Source organism: Augochlora pura, chromosome 10, assembly GCF_028453695.1.
Source record: "Augochlora pura isolate Apur16 chromosome 10, APUR_v2.2.1, whole genome shotgun sequence".
NCBI classification, from domain to species: Eukaryota; Metazoa; Arthropoda; class Insecta; order Hymenoptera; family Halictidae; genus Augochlora; species Augochlora pura.
In genome coordinates this window covers 4,757,708-4,771,109 of record NC_135781.1, presented here as the reverse complement: position 1 = coordinate 4,771,109, position 13,402 = coordinate 4,757,708, and the positions used below count along the sequence as shown (strand labels likewise).

At 37.8% G+C, this 13,402-nt stretch overlaps 3 protein-coding genes across 4 annotated transcripts in view; 1 reads left to right on the top strand and 2 right to left on the bottom strand.

Annotated features, from left to right (window-relative positions):
• LOC144475981 (lachesin) overlaps window positions 1-4,953 on the bottom strand; it is an 82,258-nt gene extending 77,305 nt beyond the window's left edge. Inside the window, exon 1 of the mRNA XM_078192471.1 lies at window positions 4,779-4,953. The gene's annotated coding sequence lies outside the window, so the exon portion shown is untranslated. The remainder of the gene's footprint in view (window positions 1-4,778) is intronic.
• An 860-nt stretch (window positions 4,954-5,813) lies between these two features.
• Ints7 (Integrator complex subunit 7) lies at window positions 5,814-10,111 on the bottom strand. The gene is made up of 13 exons (XM_078193073.1): window positions 9,872-10,111; window positions 9,393-9,712; window positions 9,091-9,315; window positions 8,784-9,033; window positions 8,645-8,718; window positions 8,427-8,572; window positions 8,005-8,350; window positions 7,678-7,937; window positions 7,405-7,605; window positions 7,226-7,319; window positions 7,047-7,150; window positions 6,390-6,885; window positions 5,814-6,208 (listed from the first exon to the last, which is right to left on the bottom strand). Exons 1-13 carry the CDS (start codon window positions 9,960-9,962, stop codon window positions 5,930-5,932), a joined length of 2,886 nt encoding a protein of 961 aa, XP_078049199.1. The 5' UTR covers window positions 9,963-10,111; the 3' UTR covers window positions 5,814-5,929.
• Window positions 10,112-10,724: 613 nt separating this feature from the next.
• Cdc37 (cell division cycle protein 37) lies at window positions 10,725-12,913 on the top strand. 2 transcript variants are annotated; one of them, XM_078193585.1, is made up of 6 exons: window positions 10,725-10,842; window positions 10,918-10,965; window positions 11,388-11,521; window positions 11,595-12,042; window positions 12,127-12,432; window positions 12,514-12,913. In XM_078193585.1, exons 2-6 carry the CDS (start codon window positions 10,933-10,935, stop codon window positions 12,799-12,801), a joined length of 1,209 nt encoding a protein of 402 aa, XP_078049711.1. In that variant the 5' UTR covers window positions 10,725-10,842; window positions 10,918-10,932; the 3' UTR covers window positions 12,802-12,913. The 2 variants fall into 2 exon arrangements, with proteins under 2 accessions (XP_078049711.1, XP_078049710.1); XM_078193584.1 differs by having other exon boundaries at window positions 10,749-10,965.
• The last annotated feature ends 489 nt before the right edge of the window (window positions 12,914-13,402 follow it).

Below are 13,402 nucleotides of genomic sequence, written 5' to 3'. Positions count from 1 at the left end.
CCGGGGATAGTCGGTGATCAAAGAGCGTGCACTGATTCGCATGCAGAATGCCGAGGAATCGAAGGACTATGGCCTGGATGCCGGGCTACGGATGTTGCGATTTCGAATAGAAAATGTTCGAGACGGCGACGCGACGCCGCTTTTTCCAACCGCCGCCGCCACGGAACAGACGCGTGTTTTCTGATAAATTCGCTCGCGTTCCTTTTTGCACGGCAATTAGGCGGTTGATGATTTTAGGGGAGGTCTCAGCTCGGTTGGATGCCACCGTGCGGATAATGACGACGAAATGAATGGAAGCAATGTTGACACGTAGTTCCCGCGGAAGTTTTTCAACTTCTGCGAGCGTGAACCGAGCTTTGTAAGTTTAGCTTCGCGATCGGTTCATCAAGGTATTGAAGAAAAATAAGAGATCGTGTCGGAAAGTCGATAGAACTTGAAGTGAATTTACCGGATTTTGTATCGATTTTAAATCGTAATCCTGTCGGAATGTTTTAAACTTTGTGGATTAAAATTAATGTTGAAATATTGTTCTTGATAATAGATCCACGACAGAGTAAAGGAAACCTTGAATTCATAAGAAACTTTATATTTATATTGAACAATCGAAAAATTCCGATCGGTGATTTCGAGAAAAATAATGAAATCCAATGGGATTGTTTAAAATTTTCCAACCTTCAAGTAGTCAAATTAAAGGTGGAGTATAGCACGCATTTTAATTTAGAAAAAATTCGGATCCGTGTAAAAAAAAATCGCGAAATGCGGAACGGTAACAGTGAGTAAAATAATTGAATTTTAAAGAGACGATTCGAACGAATTTTATACAAAAATATTGCAAATAGAATCGTCGTACTTTTGCGGCTTTAAAATTGGAAAGTTCCGCATAAAAACAAACCTGGTATTTTGGGAAAAATTGAAAGATCATCAAATGTTACCGCATCGGAGGCAACGGTTTTCGTCAACGGTCTACAATATTGGTAAAACAGCACGCTCCGGTTTTGTTAATTAAATTATCCCAGGCGACACTTTCCTCCTGTTGGCGTACACGCGTCGCCCATTTTCCGCGAGTTTATTCAATGGATCAAGCGTATTATTAACTAACACTTCCGGCTACGTAAAATCCTCGCGATCCCGACAAAAGGAATCGACTTTCCTCGAGTCTATCAGTTATTTTTAGAACAATGTTCCGCGAACACGATAGTATTCGCGGCGAAAGCAGATCCGTTATCATTCTCGTCAAACATTCCATACTTTCGGCGAAGTTCAGCGAACAAAGCTCCCAAAGGTCTATTCTCGCAGCGTTTTCTTTCATCTCGCTCGGCCGAACTTGGAACACCCTGTACAAGTACTCAAATATTTCTTTGTTCTTCGTTCACCGGCTCCTGCTAATTACGTACCGACTGCGTCGCCAACTTCCGCCATTTTCTTAAGACCCCTAAGAGCTCAATGCAAACATTTCCACGAACTTTGCTTAACAAATCAATCCTTTACACTCGCAAACGGAGTTTCTTTCCCGGTGCCATTGGGAAACTACGGAAACCGATCGCTACATATTTTCGAAGACATCGACACAAATCGTTCTAACAAAATCGATTAAATGCAAAAGTTCTAAACAGTTTGCAAAAGAATAATGCACGTAGTGCAAAATACCATTTGACAAAAGTTGTTCTACCGATTGAAAACGATTACGTTTAGGCCTGTAATAAATAAAAATATGTGGACAATATTCGTTGGAAAAAGCTGAGATTCTCTACTGTGCTGACGAAACCGAGGCATACACGGTAGCCATGGTTGACCGGTGTCCCTGAGACGTTTCTGCGTCGCGGAAACGGAAATCAAACGGCGATCATTTCAACGACGATTTTTCAAATCTGATAAACGCATACTTTTCCCAGTACAGCGATGGCTCTTTGTCCGATGGGGATCGTTAACATCGTGGCGACAATTAAACGTCCATATTGAAAACGAAAGCGTAAAACAGCCGAGCGATTGCCGGGGCGTATTGAACACGGCCCTCGACAAAGGAAACTGTTACCGTATTCGAGTGACACTTCGTGCCACAATTAACCGCAGCGTTTTTCTTTGCTGCGTTACGAAATAAAAGCGGCGATCGCATGCGCCCCGTAATCGTTTCACAGCGATATTTACGTCGCTTAATCGAAGCCAGAAATATCGGCCATCTTGCGCCAATGATGGAAGTTGTTTTAGAAAAGCGAGAGAAAAAGAACGAGAAAGAGAAAGAGAGAGAAAGAGAAAGAGAAAAAGGTAGAATTCCTTGCGCTTGTCTCGTCACAATGGTGTCATTAAACCCGGTCGCGCGCGCTTTACGGTGCCTCATTTTATGAACGATTCCAGGAGTTTGCTGGAACCTATCAAGAAACTGGAATTTCAAGTTCGTTCGGCAGTCGAACCCCGAAACTCCATCGAAAATTGAAAATGAAATGTCAGAAGTTCCCACGGTTATGTTGCGAATCCCAAATAGTCGAGTTTTCCATGCTTGATTTCGAGATTCTTCTGCATGCGGAATCGAAATTGTAACAAGAATCTGCGAGTGTGTATCTCGACGAAATTCACTCACACGTATTTACACGATCGGTGCTCGAACATTATAATAACACGCTTTAGAAAGTAGACACTCCGTTCCATTAATTTAATTATATCTCTCTGACACTTTTATAAAAAGGTGTTCGCTTTCAATATCGCGAAAGTGTTTCGACCAGTGTGGTTCACTTTTCCGTCGTTGATTCTGTAAATAAACATCTGTACATATGGAGAATGAAAAACGATTGTTGGCAACAGCTAAACAAGCTCAAGATACTAGCTGAAACTATCTTAGTCCATTTCCATTGCTAAAATCATTTATTAAATGGACTTCTATTATAAAACGTTAACAGCATTTAATAAAGGTGGATTGTGCACTTCCTGGACATTAGTGTATGTGATACGACTTCAAAGTGACATGTATTTCAATCGATTTGTCTATTTTTATGTACGGCAGTGATAATGGACCTGCCAATTTAACTGCAATTAAACATTAAAATACCCGTTTTTAGAAGCTGTTTCCGATACAGCTTTCTGCCGCATAAATACCGTAATTAATAGCTGTTCGAAATTATATTTTATCCACGGTAATAATATAAATTCTTACACATCACGATCATTCGGAAATTGTCAAGTAAGAAAATGTGGAGTGCATAAAAAACAAGTTGCTTGAGATTAAATAGCAAAAACTTCACGCAAATTTCTATTTATACGGATCATTATGTAAGAATTGGGGAAAGATTGCTGCCTCGCTGATTATAATTCCGCGATCTAATTGTGTGAAAGACTTAATTTGATCGTAAGTAGACAAATGAGATCCGCAATCTGTGATGTGACGCCTGATTAATTAACTACCACTGTATTGTGCTTGCATCCTGAGGTCTCGTAATACCCAAGAATTGAAGAGTTAAAAAGAATGCAGAAATGAAAAAGTTCGAACCGTTCTATTCAGAGTACTCTAATCGCAGGCCGCCAAGAATATTCGACTATTAAAAACCAGTTCCGCACAGTTAAACGGGTAATCATTCCAGCCAAAGTACTGGCCGAATACTCGGTTACAATGGCTACAACTCCTAATAGCGTTACAAAAGCAGTTATTCCAATTCCCCACCCTTTTCCTTGATTCACGGAGGTCAGATTCGAAAATAGCAGTAATTTCGAAATCCAGAACTATGTCCATTATTATGCACTAAGGATACTGTTTCCGGCGGGGGTTGCTTGAACACGAGTAACATCCTACGGTTCATTTAAGAGAATCATTTTCTACGAACAGTCTGCGAACAGCTCTTTTCAAAAATTGACGAATACATTTATTTACCGAGGAACGCATTATAATAAAAACTTCGTAAATTCTACGTAAATGTAACTTTGCTATATTTTAGCGTGTTCAACGTTCATCGTTTCTAGTATTAATACTTTTAGGCAACCAAAATATACAAATGAGTTTCGAACTAGGGAAATTCAACTACTTTATGATGGCATAAGTTGGACAAAATTTGTTGAAAACTTCATTCGATTGTAAAGGACATTATTGAAATCGTGGTGGCGCATCCATGAATAAATTTCTTTACCCAATCACGTATTCGAATAAGAAACCCACAAAATCTAGATAAATTGAATCTTGTCGTTTTGATTAAGCAACACAGTTTGAAATTTGAAAAATGTGATTCGAGATAAGAGATAATGGAATCGCGCAAGCTTGGTCACACATCACTTTGAATAAAATCACACAGAAGTACTTGGGACAATTGTTTGAATCCGAATTTATCGAAGTACAAGCTAAAAAATGATTTAATTTGATGGCCTGTCAAGAGAAAGCTCATCTCCATGTGTAAATAAACTGACACACATTTTTTATATATATTTATCAAATCTGATATTTAAAATAATAATTAACCGATTTCAATTTGACATTTTGACTGCCGACCCAACAACCACAAAAGTTGACTAAAGAAAATAGATTTAAAAATTGAAATATGTGATAACGTTCATTTTTCAATGCACTTATATTCTGTGAATATAAAAATGAATATATTGACACGAAAAATAATTTTTATGCGTATGGATAACGTAACATATATTTATTTAAACTATTTCTGTATTCCCAACTGATTTTAAATTTTAGTCAGCGCTGATAAGGGGTCGATGGGAAAACTATGGTGAACCAGTTGGAACCATGATGGGATTACTCGAACAAATGAGGAATGAAAAAGCATTAGAAATGAGTAGGAAGGACTTACCGCGCGCACACGCGTGATGCTTCGATAATGGACCGTGTCAGCCAATGATGCGATGATCTGAGGGCATAACTGTTGCTCTTCTGGGGGATGACGATCGCACGGGATGCGTCGCGACGCCGAGGGATGCCGCGTGCCGTGCAAGCGGGCAGACGGTGCGCGACTGTGCGCCGAGCACCCTCGCGATCTCCCTTTTATGGGCCTTCTCGCGGCGCGTCTGCCCGCTGCTTCTCTGCCCCCCTTTTGTCCCCTTTAGCCCCCTTTCAACCCTCTTTTACCCCGCACCCCTCATCGAACCGCTTTCGCATTTTGCGAAAACGCGGCCAATCGTGGGCAGGTAAAGGTTCCATTCCACCAGGAACAATCCTACACGCAATTGCCGAGCAGTTCCCCCTTTTCATTAACGCGCCTCGTATGGTACCGCTCGCATAATCGTAAGGGCCTTTCCGGAGAGAAACGATTCTTAATTGCTCGGGTAACACCCGGAGCTCCTCTGTACCTGCAACAGTAAAAGTTCCGTGAAAGTTACCTAATAACACAAGCGCAAAGTTATCACTAGTCTGCGGACTTTCATTCACGATCACTTTCTCCAAAAGTTGCTTTAGAAACATTAGAATAAGCGCGACACTGTATGTTACTACTGATCAGAATTAAACAAACATACTTGCTATCTGTATCTACATTAAGATCTACCAATGATTGTTCTTTGATTTTAATGCTAAATTCTGATTCATGTCCATCGTATACTGAGAAATCGTCCTTTAAAAATTTCTTTGCAATTGCTTATTGAAGCTAAGAAAATTGGTGGTTCCTGGTTTGAAAATTGTATAATAATTCCATGAAATTTGACTTTCTCAACATGATAGCAAATAATCCGGAATATTGATCAACAAATAGGAATTATTTGAGTGTCTCTTAATATCGCACATGTGATTGATTCAGGGGATTGGTCAAGGATAGATTTCATTTTAAACAAACAAAAATTGTGCAAACTAAAAGAGGAATTAGAAGAAAATAACCTGAGTCGCAGAAAGTTCATTCTTATCCTCAGTTCAAAGCAGGAAGGGTTTTATTGTAAACTCCTCGCTTTTATTGTAGACTCCGTTGTAAATACAAACAATTGTGTGTAACAAAAATGATGTTTAGACATTCGTTCACGGTAGCTTTCTTTTAGCTGGTTCTTCGTGTACTCTAACTTGGAGCGTGGAACGGGGTCCGCACTTCCAAACGTTGCCATCTTTGTCAAGTATACTCGCGCTCGCTGTGACTTGATACTGCCCGCCCCCTGTGTTCGTGTTGCTGTTTACACTGGAGCTGTTGCTTGCGCATGCTGACGTTCCCGTAGCATTGCTCCCAAGGGAGAGTAAAAACTCACAGGCGAAGAAGTCACGATGCGGAGTAACAGTTTGTTGCAATTCATTCGCGTTGGAATCCTGAAGAACAAAAATGTTTTTTGAGATGCCTCTTTACATACCAGCAAATTAAGAACACAGAATTTCTCTAATATTTTATTAAAAGTTCCTGTTAATATTTTTCCAGTAACTAAAACGATAAAATCTCAGAGTTCCTATGGTAGCAACATTTCTGAATCTTCGGTAAAACCAATATCCTCACCTTTTGGTCTGAATTGATCTTAGACGGTGGAGTGGTGGAAATGGAAATGCAAACGGCAGCAACAGATCTGTAAAGGGAAGCGCGGCGGCCGTGTCGCAGAACTCCTTCAACTTTGAGGGCCAATTGGCTACCCTGAGGCACGGACACAGGTTCGCCAAGTACACGGGGTTGCGGTGAGACAGACAACTTCACAGTAGTTGACTGTAACGATTGGAAGTAGTAACGAGGTATTGGCAATCTCATTTTCTTTCCAGCCAGTAGCATCACTTGCGAGATTAAACAGTTCACTCTGGAATGACTAATGGCCGCGTTCTTTCCTTCGCTAATCCAGGGTGGTGCCAAACGCCGTAATTCTGTACAACAACGAGCTAACTGACGCATCTCGACAGTGTCACCGAAATCAAAGTTTACGTCGCTCTGATGATATGTACAGATTCCCGAACCACCGCAAACCCGTTCGACGCTGTTCGCTAGCAGACGACACATTTCTTGTAATCTACGCATACTCAGTAAAGGAAAATTGTACTGGAAGTGTAGAAACTGGGTCAATAGACACTTCTACTTGTTTAATCAAGATATTTTCAATATCTTGAAAATTATAGTGCATTCGGATGAAAGTTCTCGTTGGCTAAACCTATACATTTTGGTAAAGGATACGCTTTTATATTTGCCAATGAACCAGGATCAGCATCAAAAGCCGATTGATATAGTTTCTGATAGTTGTCAGCACAATTTTTCAATTCTTGGGCCGATTTTCTCAACTAAAAAGTATTCAATAATAACAATGATGACATAATCTATTTGACATAATTCTAAGAAAATAAGAACAAAAATACCTGATGCGTTACTCGACCATAGCGTTGTAGGTCGTCTTTCGTTGCGAGCACTACTGCAACTGCAATGGCTGGCGGTGGAGCTGTACAAAGTGATCTAAAATATGTTTATATAAATATTTTTATGTTTATTGTACACTATGTTTTACTATACATTCTTGTAAGTAAAATATATACATTACCTGCATGAATGTAACAGTTGAACAATACCTTGTAGAAATTCACAACGGAGTTTCGAATACTCGCTAGCAAATTGCAAGCTTCGCAAAGGCGTACTGGCAGCTTTCAACGATGCACATGCACTAGCATAACGTGCAATAGCTCCGTTTAATTTTTCTACGATGAAAACTTTCGCCTTGTTCTCCGTTTCTTCCGTTTTTTCCCTGTAAACGGTAACATTTAATAAATGAAGATACATTAGCAAATAGTATGACAAATCTATAGATTCTACGAACATAAGATGACTTTCGGCTTTTGTAACTAATTCTAGACCAGATAACCAAAAGTGCAGTTGTTCGGAAGCAACTGTTTCCTTTAAACTTTTAAATATTTGGGTTGCTATTGTATGATGACCATATCTTGCAGCACTACGCGCGATTCGGTACTTGGCCCAACCATCCACACTTCTAATAACTTCCTCCACTGCTTCGGTGCATTCTGTATTCCATTCGTAGCCTCCAGCCACCATTTGAAAAAGTAATGTGCACAACATGACCTTTGAAAGAAATTTATTCGTGTAGATTAATTATACTCATTTATGTGTCCAATAATCTTGTGTTTACCTTTGTATGCACATGTAAAGTTTGCTTAAGCTTCGCCAATATGTCCGGTAAAAGCGTAAGTAAAGTGTTTTCTCCTATGCTTCCAATGGCACCTAGAGCTTCACACAAAGCAACTGCTTGTTTCTCACTTTGACCACCTTCGCTATTCGTATTGAAAAGAGTACCACCGATAGCATCCACAAATACAGAGCAATGAGTAGATTGTGCCCAACATAATTTTACTGTTGAACGCAGACAAACTCTTAGTTGATGCAAGTATTTGTCATCCAGGGCTAGTAATACAATTAAAGATTCAAGACAAGATACAACATCTTGTATCCCATAGACGGGCAAACCTTCTTCATAGCTACAAATATGAATTAGAATAAAGAGAAATTTCTAATAAACAAATAAATTCTTCAAATATGAGATTGAATACATACCAGTAACATGCAACTCTGGATAAAATCGTAATTGCTTTTACTGCTACAAAAGGGTCAGGAGAGTAACAGGCACTTACACATAAAGATAACAAAGGATTTCCTTCTTCCCTATTTGCATCGCAGGTAACTGCACTCTGACTAAGTACCTACATAAAATTAAAAACGTTATTATTAATTTCTTAAACAATCTTGACTTAATTTTATAAGTAATCAACAACCTCGATCACATCTAGTGTTCTAATAAGAAGATCTTTGTTTCCAGCACCGTCTTGTAGAAGTGTTGTGGTACTTTCTAAAATATCAAGTTTATTAAATAATTTCCTTTGCAATATAAAATTGTATACACGTTACGTTTACCTATTAAATTATTGAGTGCACCTTGTGGCCACAAATGTGCTCCTTTCCTTGCTAAACTGTGCAGTAGATATAAAGCATGACGCTTGATTGATAATCTTGGATCATCTTGTAAATATCGTAACAGAAGTACTACTTGTTGTGGAATATCAATTAATGTAGCAGAAGTTAAGGTACTTAAGGCACTTAATGTCACTCTAACAAATTCAACTGCCGGATAATTAGCAAGAAGTTCCATACACAATTTATTTACCTGTAATGAATGTAATATTGAAAATCTTTTAAATATGTCTTCATTAAATTAACATACCATTGAGGCTGTATAACTATCGTGATGCATATATTGCAATATAGGTATAAGCTGTAGTTTCATTGAAGCTGGTGTTGCTTGACCTCTAATCATGTCAGATATTTTGCTACACATGGATACTGCAAACAGTTTTGATTGTGCAGCAAACATTTGTGCTGCATAGATTGCTGCTTCAACTTCAACTGAATCATGAGAATCCAATGACCTCCTTATACTGTGATGAACCTTAAAAATTTTATAATTTCTTATATTAAACTTCACATAATTAGAATCGAATTTTAATTTATGAATTTACTTCTTACCTGTTGTCTTTCTGGAATAATTCCAGCTACGCTGCCTAGCGTCCTCAAAGTCAAAGCTCTAGCAACTGGATCATTAGAATGTATCACACTATAAATACGACGTACAAATTCATCAACATTCAGAATCTTGTCTAAATGCTTCTCACTTTGTTGACACACTCTGAGCACCCAGACACGTAAAAAATTGCTACCAGTACGAAAAACTTCAGCTAACTTTAGCAGGGAAGAATTTATCAATATAGGAAAAGGATATTTCTCAAATAATCGTGGAAAACGGACTATTGCCTCACATTGTTCTCCAATCTTTGAAGAACGTAAACCTGAAAAAATATATTTATTAGCCTTAAATACAACATATTAGTATACGTTTGACAGACAATTTATTAATCTAGTTTATATACAACATTGCTGGAGTATAAACATTCAATACATGTTACGAAAATCATGATTCGAATTTAAACTAAAAAACATAAACACACCTTTATCTAATTCTATAAGGGCTGTATTTGCATCTTGTTCCGGTTCACCAAGTCCCGTGTCATTAAATGCATTCATTCGCATTCCAATCATTTTTGTTAATGTACCGAGTACATTCAATTAAAGCGTTACTAATTTGCTCTTCATGACATGACCAACATGTAATCCGTTCCGCGATATTTACACCACTCCGCGTGTAGTGAATGGACTATATCATCTACATATACATAGAGCCGTCTTCCAATTCAAGAACCATATTATCCCCCACCATACTACTGCGCACCCACCTTTGCGCAGTAATTGTAGAAAAGGACGGAATATAATTAAGGGAGACAGAATGAACCCAGCGGTCTTTATGTGTGAGTATTCACACGGACAAGAATACATAGGCTGTCTCACTTTACTCTGTTTGTGGTCGCGCTCTTCCCGCGCATTCGTACGACTGGCGCTCCATCTGATACGCGCGGCGCGATATTCGACTTGTACTTTTCGCCGCGTAGAATTATCGTCCACATTTATCAGCGAATTTGCGAACGATTCTCAATGTATATTGAGATACGTACAAGTGGAACATCGCGCCGCGTGTTTCAGATAGAGTACCAGGTGTACGGATGCACGAAAAGAATGCGACTACAAGCATGGTAAAGGGAGACAAGTTACATTGATCATCGGTGTGACTGGTTTCGCTTGTTTGTGTCGATATCGTGCTCTCTTGCTCACTTATCACTTCCTCTCTTTGTCTAAAACTGTGAGGGCAGCACTGCATAGCTGTGGAGCATCAACCAATCAGAGAAAGACAGTTTCTGTACCGTACCTCAAATTTCTGAGCTCTTTGCCCCTGGCATAGCGCAATATGTTGAGGCAGTACTGTATCTCGTATGGATGGGAGTTTTGTCTGTGTTCACGTCAGTGCAGTTGACAATTAAACTTTGCGAAGTGTGAACGTCTAATTTCTACGTTCTAAGAAAGCGAGGTGACATTTTTTATTGCTGTTACGCTTAGAAAATATCTAACGTGATAAGAACTTAATATTAAAGAGGATTTACAGTCAACCTGGGGAAGAATGGTGGACTACAGCAAGTGGAAAGATATTGAAGTAAGAACCTCCATTTTGGTCCAGTATACTTACGGAATATTCTAGAGTGGTAGTAGAACTTTCGAGGATACAATTCATTTATTGTTTTCGGCGAACTTAATACAATCAACTAGAATGAAATTAAATGTTCTTAGTCTGATGAAATGGAATGCATTCTTTCCTTCTTTATTTATTACATGAAAAAGTATTTTGTTTACACAATTATTTCGTGTATGTATTGAATTATTAAATTCATATAAATATCTAATTTTTACTATGGATCAGAAGTTTCTTGAATTACTTCTGTCTCTAATAAGTTAATTTTATTGAAATATTATTGTGTGTGAATCTATTTTTGTCTATCCCTTCGATTTATTGTGATAAAAGCATTTTTCTTTTGTAATGTCATAAATGATAAGTAAATTGAAATTCCTTTCCATTAGATCTCTGATGATGAAGATGACACTCATCCAAACATTGACACACCATCATTATTTAGATGGCGTCATCAAGCCAGAGTAGAAAGAATGGAAGAACGGCGACGAGAACAGACAGAACTTGAGAAGAAGAAATCAGAGTAAGTTTAATTTATTTATTTTCTATAAAGTACTGATCTTCTATGTTGCTCTATAATTGTCATTTATTTGCAGAACACAAAAGAAATTAAATGAAACGAAAGAGCAGCTTTTAAAACTAGAAAGTGAAAAAAAGGATATTGGTGATATAGCATATTCGTTGAAAAAGGCTTTACAAGACCTTGAAGATGAAGAGAAAAAGATTAAAGACAAGGAAGAAGAAATTAAGAAGAAGGAGAAGCTAACACCGTGGAATGTAGATACTATTGGTCAGGATGGTTTCTCGAAAACTGTAATTAATACAAAGCCAGCTCGTAGAGATGATGATTCTGGTCTATCTGATGAAGAAAAAGAGAAGAAATTAAAACAGTTTATTAAACAATATGAAAAGGAATTGAAAGAATTTGGTATGTTAAGAAAGTACGATAGTAGTAAGGCGTATTTGCTTTCACACCCACATTTGGTGTGTGAAAATACTGCAAACTATTTAGTGATTTGGTGTATTAATTTGGAAATGGAAGGGGTAAGGATATATACAGTATTTGCATTAAAATTTTGAACTATTATTCGAGCACGTCTGTATTAACAAGAATGTTCTTTGTTATAGAAACATGACTTAATGGAACACGTTGCTCATCAATGCATATGTATACAATATATTTTGGAATTATCAAAGCAATTGGATGTTCCTCCAATAGCATGCATGGGATCCTTTTTCACTCGTATTGAGATTGCCGAAGTTGAATATAAAAATTCATTCGACAATGAACTTAGGGCATTCAAAGACAGAATACGTAAGAGATCTGCCGAGAAAGTAGCAGATGCTCTCAAAGAAAAGGAAGAAGAAGAAAGGCAAGCACGTCTTGGTCCTGGTGGTCTTGATCCGATTGACGTATTTGAGAGTCTTCCAGAGGTAAAACTATATTGTATTAATATTGGAAAACAACATTATTTTAACTGACGTCACATTTGTCACGATGATACATTTTTTTAGTCTCTACAAAAGTGTTTTGAAACACGAAATATCCCGTTATTGCATGAAACATTAGCGGCAATGCCTCAATCAGAGGTATTTTACCACATGGAACGGTGTATCCAAAGTGGCCTTTGGATACCTGATGCAAAACTTGCAGAGGCACTGAAGAAAGATGGTACCATATCATTGGATGACACGCAAAGTGATACGAAAGATGAGACGCAAGTTGAAACGCAAGTTGAAACGCAAAGTGAAGTGGAAGGCGAAACACAAGGTGATACACAGGCAGCAGCGGATCCTGAATAACGTGAATCTTTAAATTATATGTGTTGACATTCTTAACTCATTTATGCAAGTATCTTCTAGATTCATGAATATGTTAAAATAAAATATTGTCAGTGGACAATGAAATATGAAATTCTTACCATCGTTGGCTTCTTCTTATTGTAAGAACTTTGTATTATCGTGTTACGTTTTGGATTACTTTAAGACTGAATTGTCGCATAATTCCTACTTATAATAGGATGTGTGAATACAACAAAATCGTTGATTATACAGAATTATTAAGTCGAAGAATGTGATATGTTTTATTGTAACTATATTACGTTGCTCATTTCACATTTTCGTCTAATATGACGTTTGCACATATTAGTATTGTATATACACCGTTAAACATAATAATTGCTTACCCCGGTTATGTTTTCCGCAAGAAATAGCGAAGAACAGTATTCCCAACAATGGTACAATATTATCGGCAAAGAATGGCAGTGCCAAACACATATAATGCTCTCTTACTAACAAACGCATTTTGATTTTAATCTTTTACTGTAATTAAATGCCTACAACATTGATAACGGGTAATAAAATAATCAATGTAAAAACGGTACCAAGTATTTCTGTCATTAAA

Excerpts from the sequence above, each read along its gene's own strand:
- Ints7 (XM_078193073.1), bottom strand. The coding sequence starts at position 9,962 with ATGATTGGAATGCGAATGAATGCATTTAATGACACGGGACTTGGTGAA. Across the intron at positions 9,034-9,090 it reads ATAGTTATACAGCCTCAATG|GTAAATAAATTGTGTATGGA; the intron begins GTATGTTAATTT and ends CATTCATTACAG. Across the intron at positions 7,151-7,225 it reads ATGGTCGAGTAACGCATCAG|TTGAGAAAATCGGCCCAAGA; the intron begins GTATTTTTGTTC and ends AATACTTTTTAG.
- Cdc37 (XM_078193585.1), top strand. The coding sequence starts at position 10,933 with ATGGTGGACTACAGCAAGTGGAAAGATATTGAA. Across the intron at positions 12,043-12,126 it reads TTAATTTGGAAATGGAAGGG|AAACATGACTTAATGGAACA; the intron begins GTAAGGATATAT and ends TCTTTGTTATAG. Across the intron at positions 12,433-12,513 it reads TATTTGAGAGTCTTCCAGAG|TCTCTACAAAAGTGTTTTGA; the intron begins GTAAAACTATAT and ends ACATTTTTTTAG.